The sequence below is a fragment of the Vombatus ursinus genome, unplaced genomic scaffold (genome assembly GCF_900497805.2).
Source record: "Vombatus ursinus unplaced genomic scaffold, bare-nosed wombat genome assembly UNPS02014798.1, whole genome shotgun sequence".
NCBI classification, from domain to species: Eukaryota; Metazoa; Chordata; class Mammalia; order Diprotodontia; family Vombatidae; genus Vombatus; species Vombatus ursinus.
The window spans coordinates 47,300,741-47,318,561 of NW_020954576.1; the positions used below are offsets into that span (position 1 = coordinate 47,300,741).

General features: G+C 42.9%; 1 protein-coding gene across 7 annotated transcripts in view; it reads right to left on the reverse strand.

Annotated features, from left to right (window-relative positions):
* Window positions 1-17,821, reverse strand: part of SRGAP2 (SLIT-ROBO Rho GTPase activating protein 2) — a 254,903-nt gene that overhangs the window by 112,901 nt on the left and 124,181 nt on the right. For all 7 annotated transcript variants that reach the window (XM_027871069.1, XM_027871068.1, XM_027871070.1 and 4 more), the window contains exon 3: window positions 6,754-6,916. In XM_027871069.1, the coding sequence (XP_027726870.1) occupies window positions 6,754-6,916 (163 nt within the window). The remainder of the gene's footprint in view (window positions 1-6,753; window positions 6,917-17,821) is intronic.

The window sequence follows — 17,821 nt, forward strand, 5'->3', positions numbered from 1 at the left end:
TGAGTGGGAAACCCATCCCAAGCAAGAGCCAGGATGGGTTGGGTCCCCCTCTTCTGGAATCTCTTATCTTTCTTCACTAGGGCTAGTGCCCTTCAGAATGTGCCAAAGGAAATAGGAATAGTCACGGCAATTCTTTCTTAATTGAGTTACCAATGTTGATCTGAGTCGCCTGTCAGTGGGGGTGCCCTTAGTGACATTAACTGACAGCCTGGGACATTTTCTCCGAAGCACGTTCCTTCTCTGCCAGCTGGGCTGCTTATTGGTCAGAGGCCAAAACATCACAAAACCGAAGCAGACAGCTCTGGGTTAGCAGCCTAAGGAGCTTGGACCAGGCCCTATGGCAGGCACGTCCCTGGATCAGTCACTACTATTCTGGACCTCAATCGCCTAGTCTGTAGAATTTGGGGAGCAGAAAATCTTTGAGGTTCTTAAATCCTAGGATTCCATGACTGCTTTATCAATGCCTTCCCCTGGTCTCCTCAACCTTGCCGAGGGGCAGACACAACCCACACATGCAGGATTTCCATACAGACTGAAACAAGCGAGAGAATGCTTACCTAGAACTTGACCTAGCTTTCCTAAAGAAGCCCAGTGACTATAGTGGAAAGAATTCTAGCTCAGAGGACGCATCTGAGTCTGAATGCAGGCTCTGTCTCTTACTACCTTGGGTGACCTTGGTCAAGTACTTCATCTCTCTTGTTTCTTTATCCAAAAGAAGGTAAGCCCCAAGATCCCTTCCAGCCCCAAACTATAATGCCCGAGCATCCAGAAAGGAACTGTCAGAAGCAAAGGGTCAAGGCCCTGACAAGAGAACTGAGAGCTTGGGTAGCAATGGAGGGCCTGGAGGAGGGGTGATTCAGAAAGTGTCTGGGGACTGCTGGAATAAACCACTGGTCTTCTTTGCTGAAGTCTGAGGAGCTATCAGAGGTTACAAAATGCTAGGCTCAAGGGAAGGACAGACAATTCGCATGTCCTCCAACCGAGGGATGGAGGATCAGGAGAAAAGGCCTATCTTCCCAACTGGGAGTGCAGCCACTGCCCAGGTTTATTTTAGCCAGGAACTGGGGGGTGGGAGTGGGGAGGGAGATTGATTTCTGTTCTCTAATGGGTTCTTCAGCACACACAACTCCTATAGAGACCAAATGAAACAGAAAGCCCAGGCCGCTGGCAGTTAGACTTTGCACTGCTTTGGTCACTGTTTTTGAAGCCCAAGCGCTAAACAAACGAAGGTGGCAGCAATAATATTTGCCCAAACCTTGGCTCCAAGGGGGTCAGACAGATTTAGCTTTCATTACATGGAAAGGAGGCATTGGGACGCCAAATGAGTAGTTTTCCCTTGAGCCCCTGCACAAAGCAGGTCTGTTTCTGGGCTGAGGCTGAGGGGCTGATTTTCCCAGATGTCCCATTTAGCTGGAGGAATCTCTGCTGCTGCCTCATGCAAAATGTAAAAGCTGCTTCAGCAGCAAGAACCGCAAACCGGGGGGGGGGGGGGCAGCGGGGGGGATCCCTTGAGGGGCCCAGCAGCATAGACAAAACTCTTGTGCTGCTACCCTGATAGCCTGAAATCTGTCTGCATTAGCTGTGGCCCAGATTCTTGGCCAATTTCCACATTCAAGCAGCCCCTGACCTCCCTCTCGCTATGAATTCTCACTATGGGGAGACAGAACACGCTGCCCCATTTCATTTATGACTTCCAGCTGTTCATCCAATCACCTGGTATGGATAACAATCAGAGGGGTGCCAAATGCTGGTGTCTTAAACCCTAGATATGGTCCTCATTACTTTTTGCCTGGAATATTCTACTATCTCAAATACTTGCATTTCAATTCTTCCTACTCCCCACATCCCTTCCCCCTCCTCCCTCCCCCAAACAATTCTATATATCACTGCCAGATTAATCTTCCTAATACATAGCTCTAGTCACATCACTCCCTGGCTCAAATACCCTCAAGGGCTACTCAAATACCCTCATCACTGCCTACCAAATCAAGTCCAAAGCAGTTTGGCATTTAAGCCTTTCCACAATTTTGTTGCCACTTACCCTTTCAGCACTATCTGGCATTACTCCCTTTTCATAGCAACTAGGTGGCTTGGAGTCAGAATACTCGAGTTCAAATCCTGCCATAATAGCTATGTGACCTTAGTCAAGTGACTTACCCTCCCCCTCAGACTCAGTTTCCTCATCTGCAAAATGAACAGATGGGCCTAGATGGCCTCAAAGGTCCCTTCCTACTCTAAATTGATGATTCTATAGATCCTATCTTCCAGGAAAACCAGACTTCTTTGTCTTTCACAAACATGTTCTCTACTTTCCTGCTTCTGAGCTTTGTTTGTTTATACCATTCTTGGTGCTTAGAATGGCCTTCTGTGGCACCATTGCCAGCTGAAATCCCACCCATTCTTCTGGAGTCTGCTTAAATGCCACTACCATTAAGCCTTTCCAGATTTCTCCTGCCAAAGGAAGAATCCAGAATTCATTTTCATGCTCTTCTTTGAAATATATTTATTTGTGCTAAGCCCATTTTATATGTGTTAGCTTCTGAAGGGTAGACAGTATGTCTTATTCATTTCTATAACTCCCTCACTATCTAGTTGGTGCTCAATAAATGTTTACTGAATTGAATTATGTTTACCTTTGCTTCAAAGGTCTGCAACTAAAAAAAAAAATGCAGGGCAGGGTATTCTACAACTATGTGAAATACCTGGAATTACTTTCAAAGATATGAAAAAAAATCTTAGTGTGCTCTAGTTTATGAATTCCAGAAATATCATTCATATAAACATTTTCCTGTTGGAAAACAGTTGGAAAAAGACTGAGCTGGTTCAAGTAGATTTGGAAATAGATTTCCCAAATCATAATCTTTTTAAGTTTATAAAACTAGCCAGTGGATTCAAGTCCATTAGCAGCATAGAAGTCTCCATGGGCCATTTCTACTAGGGGACAGAAGTCTGGATTGGCCCTTGTGTTGCTGCATCCAAATCCACTTGAAAAGCAAGGAATCAGATTCTTCCACTCCCACACGTGGATCCAATTCCAACCTCTGGGTTCTGAGACACCTCATGAAATAAACACGCCAGCCTGCAAAAATGGGCTCTGATACAAAAAGCCATGACCTCAGGAACAGCATTCTCCCCTGGGATCTCCCAGGTAGAGCTATCCAAAAGGAGCCTGAGCTGTGCTCCTCACTCCCCACCACTAAATGTCTCCAAGCAGTGGTGGGATGTGCACTGCTGAGGATGCTGTAGAAGGGTTTTCTATGCAAGGACCAGTTGGAGCAGGAGGTATCCAAGGTCCTTTCAAACTGTGAGAGCCTATGAAACCACATTTCTATCTAAAATGTCTGACAAAAGAACTATTTTCTCCCTTGGCCCAGCTCATTCTCTCCTCTCATTTGCTTTTATCTCTGCTATCACAATTGACCATGCATTAGAGGGTCTGGCAACAAAGAGACAGGAGCTTTGAATGCAAGCTGCTCCTCTTCTTATAGAATCAAAGCATGCTGGATCTAGAACAGCCCATAGAAATTATTGAATTCAAGGGTTCTTCACCTCTCTGTGTCACAGACCCCTTTGGCAGTCTGGTGAGGCTTCAAACCCATTCACAGAAAAAGTATCTTTAAATGCATAAAATAAAATACAGAGGCTTGGAAAGGAAACCAATTTTATTAAGAAGAACAAGTTCATGGATCCGCAGGCTAAGAACTCATAATTAGATTTGACTCTGTCATTTCACAGATGAGGAAATGGAGGCCCAGAGATGAGAAATCACCTACTCACGTTCACACTACTGGTTAGTGGCTAAGGGATCGACTACTCAAAAGGGAGACTTTCTGGAAAAGGATGCTGACCTGGTAGAACCCAGTAGGAAGCTTGACAAATACCTGGTAGGGGCAGCCAGCTGAGCCTGTTAAGTCTGGTTATGAAATTCCAGCCAGAGGGGTTCCCATCCTTCTCAGGGTCTTGATACAGGTATGTGAGTGGCTTCTGAAATGGGCATGTGGCACTTCATACTTGCCTACATACCACATTTCACCATTAACAAAATGACCTAGAGGTTCATTTACACTGGAGGGTACTGAGAAGGAAATGGTTTCCTTGCATGTTAATGAAAAGCAAAGTCATTCGCCTCTAGCTTAGGTAGATCTGATCTGTTCCCATGACTTCCCAGGTCAGCTTTTCCCTAGGGGCTCCCTGCCCACACTGGACCCCCACTGGGGAGAGGAAAGAAATGACTATTCCTTAGAACGGATCAGGGAGAATGGAGCTTGGCTGCTAGTCAGCAATCTCACATAAATCTCTAATCAACTACAATTTAACTGCTGAAAAAAGTCTGAAAAGGTCACAAATGGGTCCTGTGAGGAACAGGGACCTCTCCTTTATACTCCCAGGAATGGAAATGCATACGTAGCTCAGGGAAGTCAAACCAGAGTCCATGGCTAAGAATGTCAATGCTGGAGTGGATTGTGCTGTCAGAGAACCATAGACCTCTGTGTCTGCAGCAGCTCCCATGCCAGCAGGCTGATGGCAATATGTCGATGGAGCATCCATGCTTGTTGTATTGGCCCCCAGGGCTCACCTGCCTCAAAAAGATCCTAAAACACCAGGTAGCAGCACTGAGGGGTGTACAGGGCTTTCTTTTAACCCAGACCTCTCTGGCAATTTCTCTGGTTGAGGGAAGATGATGAACACACAAGACAGGATAGCTCTCCTAATGGGCTTTCCCCAGAATCACAGACAGGACAGAGGCTGGGACTCCCCTCCCCAAGAGACCTCAAGCATATCTGAAGGTTTCGTTGAAGCAGCACCAATTACTGTCAAGATTTCACTTGACTAGACTTGAATGTGACTTACATTCAAGTCACTATGTAGAGGGAAATAATGAAAAACAATGGCAACAGAGCTGGGGCAGATGTGGAAAGGGGTGGAAGAGCATCCTCTGATGTAGCCTGCAATTGCTTCTCAGCACCATTAAGAACAGATCAAAGGGAAAGATCCCTGGCACACCTGCTTCTGAAATGGAACCCAACTACCTACCCAATCCAGTCAGAAGGCTGATACAGATCAAAGAGGTCCACGTCCAATTGTCAATGCATCTCCCTTTTCTCAGCTGGAGGATCCTGTCCCCCATGCCCTGCCTCTAAGAAGCCAAGAATCTATGGGTTGTGTGATAGATACCACATTTCCATGGCTGAAAAGAAATCCAGTGGACTAACTGTGTAACAGCACATTTCCCAAATGACCATTATTTCCATGGCTCCCACTCATTTTCTCCTTCCATTTGCTGTCTCAAGGATCACAGTTTACTAAGCTTTAGAGCAGTGGTGGTGTCAAACCCGAAGAGAAAGAGGGCGTCATATTGACACTATCTATGTTCTACTGTAATTGTATTTGTTTTGTTAATTACATTTTAATCTGGTTCTGCAGGTAAGGTTAACACTTTTTCTAGAGGATCTGAAGACATAAGGAAAGAAATATAGAGAAAAAAAAAGATTCAAAACAATGTTTTCTTCAGGATGGTGAGAAGAGGAAAACCAGGTCCTGAACCAAGACCAAACCAGGAAGAAGGTCAGAAAATTTCACCTTAAAAATATAGAAACAACAAATGACTGAAAGCTCTGGCTATATATCCACATTACAAGTATATTTAATGGAGTTGTTTTTTTTTTTTTTCCCAAACTGTGACAGAGTTTTGTCAAGTGGAAACCTATAGATTCTCCCTCCTCCAGTGATTCCTAGGAAGACCATCCTTCTGAAAATCCTCCTAAGGATGACAGTATGTCACGTACAAGGGTGAAGGGTATTTGCCACCACATACAAACAGCTTTCAACTGGGGAAAGTTGACGTGCTTTCTTTTAGAAAAAAATGATTCCACACAGAATTCAAGGTACCAGAGTTTAGACATCAGTGTCTTGTTCTACAGAAAGCATGGTGTAATGCTAAGACCAACCTTTAGATTTAGAGCCAGAAGTTACTGTTTCAAACCTTGGCTTTACCCAGAACTTCAGCAAGTCACTTTGGCCCCAACTTCTTCATAAGTAAAATGAGGAAAATGGAAAATGATTTCTAAGGTATTCCTAGCTCTCTGATATCCTCCAGTCCCCAAAAGTCCATCTCTAATTTATAAGGTGATACTGGATAAAATCTCCCATTAAACTGGTCCACATTTATTAGGGAGTTATAAAGATCACCGAGTGAGGTTCATAAATCATGCTAAACCCAGAAGGAAAAGAAATGTTGTAATATTAATAGATAATCAAGTTCCCAAGCCCATCATAGCCAAACAACTCCTGGATCAAGTCTCTGAAAGAGCTGAACCAAGAAGTATGTAGGCTTGGAAAGTGAATTAGAATAAGGGAACATGAAATCATACTCAAGGTCCTCAAGTCCGAACAGTTTCCCAAATAAAGTAATGTTCTACTGCAAATCACCAAAACAGAACTAGCAATCAATACATGATGATGTAAATGATGACTCGTGCTACAAGCCCACCCACTAGCAAACTATGTTGGCGTGTCCTTTATGTGACAACCTTGCAGATGGCCACATGCCATGGCTGCTACTGATTCATCCCTGGCAAAGAGAAAAGAATGGGGATTCCATGTATTTCATTATATTTGGACTTGCTAGAAGAAGAGATGACTGCAAATATGCTTAGGAGGCTAGCAAGGATTGGTTTGGCTTTGGTTTTGCATTTACTTGCATGGTGTGTTAACACCCTTCCAGAATCTGTACGTAAGGCCCCATCTCATTACCTTTTTAAAGAGCCTTCCAGAATCTTCACTGACTTGGACAAAGCGTGGGATGATGTTATTCAGGTATATGTCGCTCAGGGTGGTGTGATCCCTGCTCTCTCGTTTCACTTGGTTCAAGAGGAGGTTCCAGCAGTTAACTGGTGAGAGAACATTCTGATCCTTCCTGCAGAGAGAGAGAAAGCAAATGGTGAGAAAGACTGAGCCAGTCTCAACGATGACAACCTAACCCACACAGACACAGGGGTTAGAACCAGGACTGTGCTAAAGTCGGCTTGTACCAGCTCTCACAGACTGTTAAACTTTTGGTGCTCAGAAATCAGCAAATACTACAAATCAGGGCTTGACTTAGTATTATTTTTTTTTATTATGTAACGCAGATTAAACTTACAGATGTATCTTGTTTATATTTCTCCTCTTCTATCTCCCTCCCTAGCTAGATGTTAAACACTGACCAGGACATCACTAGCTAGAACTAATTCAGAAGTGTGGCCTCTTTCCCCCTAGGAGGAGCTATCTCGAGCTTTTTTTTTTTTCCCTTTTCTAAATACTCTAAGGAAAAGAGCCAGATTTTCCTCTCTGGGGATAGACAAGTGTTAGGTACTGAACCAATGCTATTTTGTGCATTTTAGGTTACACAAAGAAGGAACTATGACACATTATGAGTCAGGAATAAGACTTCTGATGGAGAAAATACCTAAAAACCCTCCTCTTTTTAAAGGACCATGCCTGAACTAAGGTATGTTTGGTAGAATGAAGCTATCCATACTCATGCTCTTGAGCAATAATCACAGAAACCAGATTTGAGCACACACATATCCTCACACACTCTTAAATGAAGATCCTAAGACTTGTAAAACTTTGCCGGAGAGTCAAGAATGATCAGGGGAAACCTCACTATATGTATTAAGTCTGATAGTATCATTTAAGGACAGCAGTGAGCATCTACTCTTCCTCCAGTACTGGTTTGGACAACAAACCTCTAGAGGATATGAGTGACTTCTGCTCCACTTGGAATCTGCATGTGTCTAACAAGAAGCACAGAAAGCAAGGGATTGTGGGCTGCTCTTTGGACAGGGATTCTGAAACGGTTCACAAGCTGCTCTCTCCCCTTTGGCCTCTTCCCTCCCTCCTGCCTCCCCACTCAAACTCTGAAATACAGAGAAAATAGGAATAGGAAGAGCTTACTCCTCTGAATCAAGGTAAACCTCCATTCCAGAATTAAGTGTGCTGGCTTGGAAGTACCTTGGGTAAATAACAATTAACAAAAGAATCACTCCCCACCCAAATGGACTCCAGGACAAAGCAGATCACCAAATCATTATCTCCTGAGAGCCCAGGATCTAGGTCATGCCAGAGAACAGCAAAGCCCAAACTGAAACTTTCCTTTACCTGCCCCTCATCCTGGGCGTGGCACTTCAGGTGCAGCATTTGATACATTCATGTCACTGTCTACTTACAGAACATAGAATTTCACTGGGAACTAAAATATGCAAAGCTCCAATATCATCCATGAAATACTACTTGGGAGTCATAGATTCATATAATTAACTTACTTCTTGGGCCCCTCCTATACTGAATCACCACTTTCAATGTATTTATTATCTGAAAAGGCTGAATTTGAAAAAATCCTAAATTCCAAGAGAGAAATAATTTAGGCCTAGGTAACCAATGACATTTGAAGGGCCTCTTCACACAAACATTTATCATAGGATCACAGACTTAGAACTGGAAAGGGCTTAAAACTGAGGCCCAGGAAGGAGAACTGAGTTGTCCAAGTGATACATCCACCACACAGATAATAAGAAGTGGAAACAGCATTCTAACTCACATCCTCTGACTCCAAATTCAGTGCTCCTGCTATTAGGCTTCACTGCCTGTCCCAAACCATACGGCAGATAACAGTTGGCAGACTACTTCATATAGAGATTTGGATTTCAAATGGATGTTGGTTTCTCCACTGGAAAAAAATTTATACACCATTCATCCATGATGTTTATTAGATTGGAAGCTCCATGAAGGCAAATACCACACCTCAAGGATCTTCATATCTCCTCCACTCTCCAGCACAGTACTATTAATATGAAAAGATCTTAACAGATGTCTAGTGAATGAAAGAATGAATGAATGAATGATGAAGACGTGATTGGAGTTTCTATTCCCATAGGGGCCAGTTAGTGTCACGCAGAGAAAAATTTTTCCACAGTCAAAGAGAGCCTCCAAAATAGATGCCATTAGTCAAAAAGGTTGACCCATCACCCTTTGGTGATGGCCCATCACATAATTTCCCACTATGAGGGGGAAATAATTATAAGTGTATTGCCCACTCCTAGTGACTTAAACCTCTTGCATTGTGGATATTGCGCACAGGGTCTCGAATCAAAGGATCTGGGTTTGAATCACACTCAACTACTTTCTACCTATCTGACCTTGGACGAATCTCCTCTGCATTCTCAGTCTCAGTTTCTTCCTCTGAAAAATAATGGTGTTGGCTTAGATGGGAAATCTAATTCCTTTGAATTCTTTTTTCTCTGGGGCATCAGGTACTTCTAAAAATATTTCCTAGTAAAGAAGTTGATTTCTGTCCCCTACCCTCTCCCCAGGTTACCTTCTCTTGGTCATTCCGATGCCAATGACAGAGATGGTAGGAATCAATTAACCAAAGACTCCAAGACTCCACCTGCATTCAAAATCCTGGCTTTGCCACTTACTCTCTGTGTGACCTCAGACAAGTAACTGAGCCTCCCTCGACTTTAGGAAATAGAATGAGCAAGACTAAATGATTCCTAAGGAACCCTTTTGGGATCCTTGCTGGCATCCTCAAAAAAGAAGGCAGAAAAATACATTTTGGATTAAAACAAAGGATTATTTTTTTAATGAACAAAAATCTATTTTCTCTGTCTCCTACCTATCTGGAACAAAAAAAAAGTAAGAGAAGGAAGGAAGGAAGGAGAGAGGGAGGGAGGTAGAAAGGGAGAAAGGAAGGAAGAAAGGGAGGAAGGATTCAAAGGATTATTTTTAACCCTTTTTTACCATAACAGAATTAAATCCAATGAGCCTTTCTAAAAGCAGTTACTCTAAATAGATAATAGAGAGTGTTGAGAATAATAATGTTTCATATTTATATATTTTAAATTCTCAATGCATATTCAACTCTATAATCCCCATCCTCAAACCAACCATAATTAGATAATGATCTCTGATCACAATTTCCTATGCTTCCACTTTCCTCTCCCTTACTTCTCCCATACTAGTTATTCATGCTCCTCCTGGCGTTTGACCCCATGACATCTCCCTACTTCATCAGTCTATCACTGCTTCTCCAGTCCATCAAACTTGATCTTAGAGCCAATCACTTCAATAACCATGTCTCTTCCAATCCTGATACCCTTGACCTCTTGACAATCTGCCATTTTCATTCTGCTGCTCCCACTATCTTTCACCAAAACTGCAGAGGGAGAAAATCAGGAATGAGGATGATTGGATTGCTACAATGCATGTACTTTAACTTCAACAAGGTTCTCCCTGCTGCACTGTAATTCTTGTCTTCCTCCCTTATTGACTCTACTACGTTCCATTCCACAGCTGTTCTTACATCTCTATTTACTCATGATGACTTTAATTTCCACCCCTTTCCCCACCTCCACAACTCTTACCAGGGTATCTATCCTTTCCTTTACCAATCCCTGTAATGAAGGATTGGTCAGTCACTCCGAGGCTAGCACCCCTGCTACCACATTCACCATCTCTCATCAACTACCTCACTAGCCCTGACTCAACCCTAGAAACCCCTTCCACCCATCTTCTCTACTACTACTTTTGCATTCCTTTGTATCCCCAGAATTTAGCACAATGCCTGACATGAAGTAAACATTTAAATGCTGGTTGACTGACTGACTGACTACTTGAGTGCTAATGACTCTTAGCTGGAGTTAAGTCACACAATCATGTCTCTTTCTCTGTCCGTCTTTCTCCACACTGGATATAATAAACCAGTGGTGTCAAACGCACACACAAAGGAGGATACTAAACCATACATCATAAGGATTCCAGAGGCTACCGTAATGACTTAGAAAATGGCATATTTGCATTATCTATGTCCTAATTTTTAAAATTTTATTTTGCTAAATATTTCCGAATAACATTTTAATTTTCTGGGCCACACTCAAGAATGTCACTAGCATAGCGTTTGAAATCTCTGTTATAAATCATCTCTGCTCTCCTCAAGGCTGCTATGCAAAGCTTTCCTCTCTCCTTAGCAGAGCACCTCACCTCCTACTTCACTGAGAAAATAGAGGCTGGAAAATAGAGGTAGATGACCCTTCTCTCTCTGCTAATCACTAAATCCAATGGCCTTTTATCAGTCATCTTTGGCCTCTCCACCGTTTTTGGCATTGCTAACCACCTCTATCTCCTGAATACTCTCCTCTCTCTCCTTTTGTGACACTGCTTATCTCTTGGTTCTCATAGGCAGCTAGGTGGTGCAGTAGATAGAGAATGAGGCCCAGAGTCAGGAAGACCTGAGGTTCAAATCAAGCTTCAGACACTTACTAGCTGTGTGACCCTGGACAAGTCACTTAACCTCTGTTTGCCTCAGTTTCCTCAACTGTGAAATGGGGATAATAACAGCAGTCACCTTGAAGTATTTCTGGGGGGATCAAGTGAGAAAATAATAATTATAAAGGGCTTAGCACAGGACCTAGCACATAGTAGGCACTATATAAATGCTTATTCCTTTTCCTTTCATTCATTCTACCACCTCGTTACTCCTTCTGAGTATTCTTTGTGGAATCGTTATTTCTGTCGTGTCCATTTACAATGGGTATATCCCAAGGGCTCTGTCCTGCGCTCCTTTCTTTTCTCCTTCTGCAATTCCAGATCCCCTCTCTTGGTGATCTCATCAGTTCCCAAGGCTTCAGTTAAGCTTCAGTAGATGACTCGCAGACCTGTCTACCTAGCCTTCATCCTTCTCTGGGCATTAGTCCCACATCACTAACTACATCCTGAACATTTTTACCTGGTTCCTCAGAGGCACCTCAAACTCACATAGCTGTCCAAAACAGCATTCATTAACTCCCTCCCTAAGGTCACCATTCTTTATATTTCACTATTTATGCTAAAGCTACCACCATTTTTCAAGTCAAGCGTCCAAGTCTGCAACCTTGATTCTTTCTTTTCCCTTACTGCTCATAGCCAATCAGCTGCCAAGTTTTGTTGACTCTACCTCTATAATTCATCCCTTTCTCTCTGCTCACACACACTCAGCTCTAGTTCTGGCTCTTGCCAGGCTTGCCCAGACAACAGCCTCCTAACTGGTCTCTTTGCTTTCAATCCTCTCCAGTCCATCCTCCCCTCAACCAGGATTCCCAAGTTGGAGATCTTACCATGTGACTCCCATGCCAAATAATCATCAGTGAATCCCTATAGCCTTCTGATAAGATACCAGTTACCCAGTTTGGGATCTAAAGCCCTTCACAATCTGCCTTCAGTCTCCCTTTCCAGGCCTGCTGCCCACTGCTCCCATTCATACACTCTACATTCCAGAGAAACTGGGCTGCTTGCTCCTCCCCGTGGATGGCATTCCATATTCTACACCGGGGCTGTTTCATGTGCTGACTCCTAAGTCCAGAAAGTTCAAGGTTCTGTAAGGCCTTCACTGACGACCTTCCGTCACTAGGGCTTGGCCCCTTCTGAAATGATTTTATATTTACTTATTTGTGTAAAAATGTGTCTTTTCAGTAGACTGTAAGATCCTTGAGGCCAAGTTTTATTTTATTTTTGTCCCTGTACCCCCGATGCTTAACACAGTGCCCTGTACAGCTCATGCTTTGTAGGTACTTACTGCGATCCATCTACTACTTTGGTGTCAGAATACAGACCATTTAATTGAATTCCCTTAGTGTCCCCTTTTCACTCCTTTAAACCTCAGGTTTCAACTCCACAAACATTTGTTCACTACACACACAGATTATGATAATGTTGTTGCTGAGTCGTTTCAGTCATATCTGACTCTCTGTGACCTCATTTGGGGTTTTCTTGACAAAAATTATGGAGTGGTTTACCATTTCCTTCTCCAGCTCCTTTGACAGATGAGGAAACTGAGGCACGCAAGGTTAAGTTATTCACCCAAGGCCACATAACCAATAAGCATCTGAGGCTGGATTTGAACTTGGGTCCTCCTGACTCTAGGCCCAACAGTCCATCTACTGCACCACCTAGCTGCCCAAGAATACAAAGATGAAATAAGAGGCAGTCCCTACCCTGAAGAAGATTGCAGTCCAATAGAGGGGCTATTAAATGCACTCAAATGAGGATTGTGATGATAACAAGAACAGCTGGGTTTTTTTGGTTTGGATTTGTCACTTCATTAGTTTAGGGAACTCTCAGAATCAAAGCACTTTCCACTGACCCAAATTGGTAACCTGCATATAACTTAGAGTCTTAGCTGCCTGAGCCACTAAGAAATTAAGAAAAGTGTACATGGACATATAGCCAGTATGTGTCAGAGGCAAGGCCTGAACCGAGGTCTTCCCATCTCTAAAACCAACCCCCCATCCATTATGCTCTGCCCCACTCAGACACTTCCAGCTGAAAGTAACCTTTTCTTTCTCATTGATTTCTTACAGCACTTTATCTGGATCTCTTCTTTACCCATATCACATCCTAAGCTGTATCATATGAGAGAATGAGGTAACGGGTCCAGGTGATATGAGTTGAACCAAGAAGCAGGAGCACTTCAGTAGAAAGAAATGAGGGACTATACTAGCTAGTGTAGAGCTAGGTGTCCTAGTGGATGAAGCACTGGACCTGGAATCATGAAGAACTGAGTTCATGTCCTGACTCAGACACTTACTAACTATGTGACCCTGAGCAACTCATTTAATTTCTATCTGCCTCAATTTCTTCATCTATAAAATGGGGATCAGAGGGCTGAGCCATGATGGTGGAGTAAAAGCAGTGACTTACTTGAGCTCTCCCCCAAACCCCTCCAAATACCTATAAAAAATGGCTCTAAACAAATTCTAGAGCAGCAGAACCCACAAAAAGACAGAGTGAAACAAATTTCCAGCCCAAGACAACCTGGATGGTTGATTGGAAAGGTCTATTGTGCCAGGCTGGGAAAAGAAAACAGTTCAGTGTGGGCGCGCAGGCAAAGACCAGACCTCAGAAAACCTGGAGCAGGCCTCAGAGGCAGCTGTGGCGGTTGCCAGAATTCTCAACCCAAAAAAGCCAGAGACAACTTAGAAGGTTGGTAGGAAAAGTCTGTGACCACAGTGAGAGAGAAGCTGGGTCCCAGCCCCAGACCCAGTGTAGCCCCAGGGCAGTGCCTTCTTCCGGAAGTCTTGGCCCACAGCCAGTGGGTGAATGCAGTGGCTGCTCAGAAGGAAGGATTACAGGGATCTCTTTGCTGGCGCTGAGGCAGGATTCTCTTGCTTTGCCCCTGCTTGGATCTGGATCACAGTTCTGGGTGGTGGTCCTGGGGTGAGGAGGAGTGCTGGCTTGGTGAAGCTCATAGTAGCGGTGGAGAGGGAATCCTCCTCATGGTTTCAAGGCAGAAAAGAATGCTTGTGGTCACTCATAGACCAGAGCACAGGCCGGGAAAGGAGTGAACACCTAGCCCTTGATCTTACCACCTTGGAAGAACTAAAAATTTACAAGTCCCTAGAAGTATCTCTGAAAACAGCTGCACAACACCCCCCCAAAAAAGCTTAGGACAGTACATTCTTCACACTGGAAGCAGAACCCTACCTTAACAAAGAGTTTAAAACTCAAGTAATTGGCTGAGATCATGAGCAAACTGCGCAAAAAAAAGTCAGATCATAAAATCTTTCTTTTGGTGACAAAGAAGATCAAAACATACAACCAGAAGAAGACAACAAAGTCAAGGCTCCTACATCCAAAGCCTCCAAGAAAAATATGAATTGGTCCCAGGCCATGGAAGAGTTCAAAAAGGAGTTTGAGAAGCAAGTAAGAGAAGTAAAGGAAAAACTGGAAAGAGAAATGAGAGTGATGCAAGAAAATCATGAAAAACAAGTCAACAGCTTGCTAAAGGAGACCCAAAAAAATACTGAAGAAAATAACACCTTAAAAAAATAGCCTAACTCAAATGGCAAAAGAGGTCCAAAAAGCCAATGAGGAGGGGAATGCCTTAAAAAGCAGAATTGGCCAAATGGAAAAGGAAGTCCAAAAGCTCACTGAAGAAAATACTTCCTTAAAAATTAGAATGGAACAAATGGAAACTGGTGACTTTATGAGAAATCAAGACATTGTAAAACAAAACCAAAAGAATGAAAAAATAGAAGACAATATGAGATATCTCATTGGAAAAACAACTGACCTGGAAAATAGATCCAGGAGAAAGAATTTAAAAATTGTTGGACTATCTGAAAGCCATGATCAAAAAAAGTGCCTAGACATCATCTTTCAAGAAATTATCAAGCAAAACTGCCTTGCTATTCTAGAACCAGAGGGTAAAATAGAAATTGAAAGAATCCACCGGTCACCTCCTGAAAGAGATCCCCAAAGGAAAACTCCTAGGAATATTGTAGCCAAATTCCAGAGTTCCCAGGTCAAGGAGAAAATATTGCAAGTAGTCAGAAAGAAACAATTCAAGTATTGTGGAATCAGGATAACACAAGATTTAGCAGCTTCTACATTAAGGGATCAGAGGGCTTGGAATATGATATTCTGGAGGTCAAAGGAGATAGAATTACAGCCAAGAATCATCTATCCAGTTAAAACTGAGTATAATCCTTCAGGGGGGAAAATGGACATTCAGTGAAACAGAGGACTTTCAAAGCATTCTTGATGAAAAGACCAGAGCTGAATAGAAAATTTGACTTTCAAATACAAGACTCAAGAGAAGCATGAAGAGGTAAACAGGAAAGAGAAATCATAAGGGACTTACTAAAGTTGAACTGTTTACATTCCTGCATGGAAAGATGATATTTGTAATTCATGAGACCTTTGTCAGTATTGGAGGGGGAAAATTATATGTATATAGATAGAGGGCACAGGGTGAGTTGAAGATGAAGGAGTGATATCTAAAAAAGAAAACTAAAGGGTGAGAGAGGAATGTACTGAAAGAAGGAGGAAGGGAGGGGTAGAATGGGGTAAATTATCTCACATAAAACAGACAAGAAAAAGCTTTTACAGTGGAGGGGAAGTGGGGAGAGGCAAGAGGGAATGAGTGAATCTTACTCTCATCAGATTTGGCTTAAGGAGGGAATAACATACACAATGGGGTATAGAAATCTATCTTACCCTACAGGAAAATAGGGTGGGAAGGAGATGGGGGGGGAGAGATGATAGGGGGAGGGCAGACTGGGGGAGGGGGTATTCAGAAGTAAACAATTCTGAGGAGGGACAGGGTCAAAAGAGAGAATAGAATAAATGGAAGGTGGGATAGGATGAAGGGAAATACAGTTAGTTTTTCACAACATGACTACAATGGAAGTGTTGTGCATGACTACACATATATAACCTGTATCAAGTTGCTTGCCTTCTCAATGAGGGTGGGTGGGGAGGAAGTTTTAAAGTTTTAAAAACAAATGTTAAAAATTGTTTTCACATGCAACTGGGAAATAAGATATTCAGGCAATGGGGTATAGAAATCTATCCTACCCTACAGGAAAATAGAAGGCAAAGGGGATAAGAGAAGGGACAGGGGATAGAAGGGAGGGCAGATTAGGGGAAGGGTATTCAGAACGCACACCATCTTAGGGTGGTGGGGGGGACGAGATAGGGAGAAAATCTGGAACTCAAAATCTTGTGGAAATGAATGTTGAAAACTAAAAATAAATTAGGTAATTAAAAAGTGTTTTTAAAAAGGGGAAAAAATGGAGATCAGAATAGCACCTACCTCCCAGGGTTGTTGTGAGGGTCAAATGAGATAATAATTGTAAAGCTCTTCACACAGTGCTTGGCATGTACTACGTGCTACATAAATGTTAGCTATCATTATTACTATTGTTGTTATTATTATTATTATTATTGTTATATTTCAGGCATGGAGGACCAGAAAGAGCAAGATAGGAACAACTAGGAATTCAATTTTGTCAATTTTGAGTAGATGGTATCTTCTGGCCCTGCCAGCCCCCCCCCCCATATCTAAGTTCCTCTTGGCATCCCCATTTTAAGGGAGTGCCCAGTCCCTCACTCCTTTCCCAGACACCTTCCTGATTCTCTGGTCTTTGCCGTATCCCCCTGGAGGATCCCTCTCCTCCTGCACGTTTCTCATCTTGGAAGATCCCTCCATCTCTGCAGCCTCCCCTTCCCATTTGGGGGTTCCTCCTAGGACCTCCATTTTGAGATGTTCAGATGACAAATCATCACTCCTTTCCTTAGTCTCCCTCCTGATTCTCCAGACTTTACCACCATGCCCCAATAAATACCTTCTTCCTACCAACCCCTTTGCTTTTCAGCTCTTTTTCAATCTGTTGTCTTCTCCTCGTTAGAAAGTAAGCTCCTTCAGGGAAGGGGCTGTGTTTCTTTTTTGCTCATATTTGAACTACCCTGGGCTTAGCATAGTGCCTGGCACATAGTAAGTGCTTAGTAAATGCTTGTTGACTTGTAGGGGATTAGTGTGAAATATAGCTGAAAGTGTAGGTTGGAATGGGGGGGTTTAAATGCTAGGAGTAGGTATAAAGATGGGTGCCAAACAGAAAATGGCCAGGGTGAAGATGGATGGTGCTTTGGGCAGGGGTAGGAATAGTCTGGGAATGGACACCTAGACTTTTAACCTCAGAGTCATCTTTGACTCCTTTCTCCCCAACCTCACACATCCACGCAGTTGTTGAAGGCTGAAGGCAGAATGGTAGAATGCAGAGAGCAATGGATTTGGACTCAAAGAACCTGGAATCAAATCCTGACTTTTCCACTTAAAACCTAAACAATTTTCCAGGAGCATACAAGGTCTCTGTGTCTCAGTTTCTTCATCTATGACGAGAGATTTGAACTAGATGGACAACCTAAATCTTTCCAGCTCTAAAGATGCTACAATCTGGTCAATCCTGCCTCTGCTCTCTACCTTGAATCCATTCTTTTTCTTTTCACAGCAACCACCAGAGTT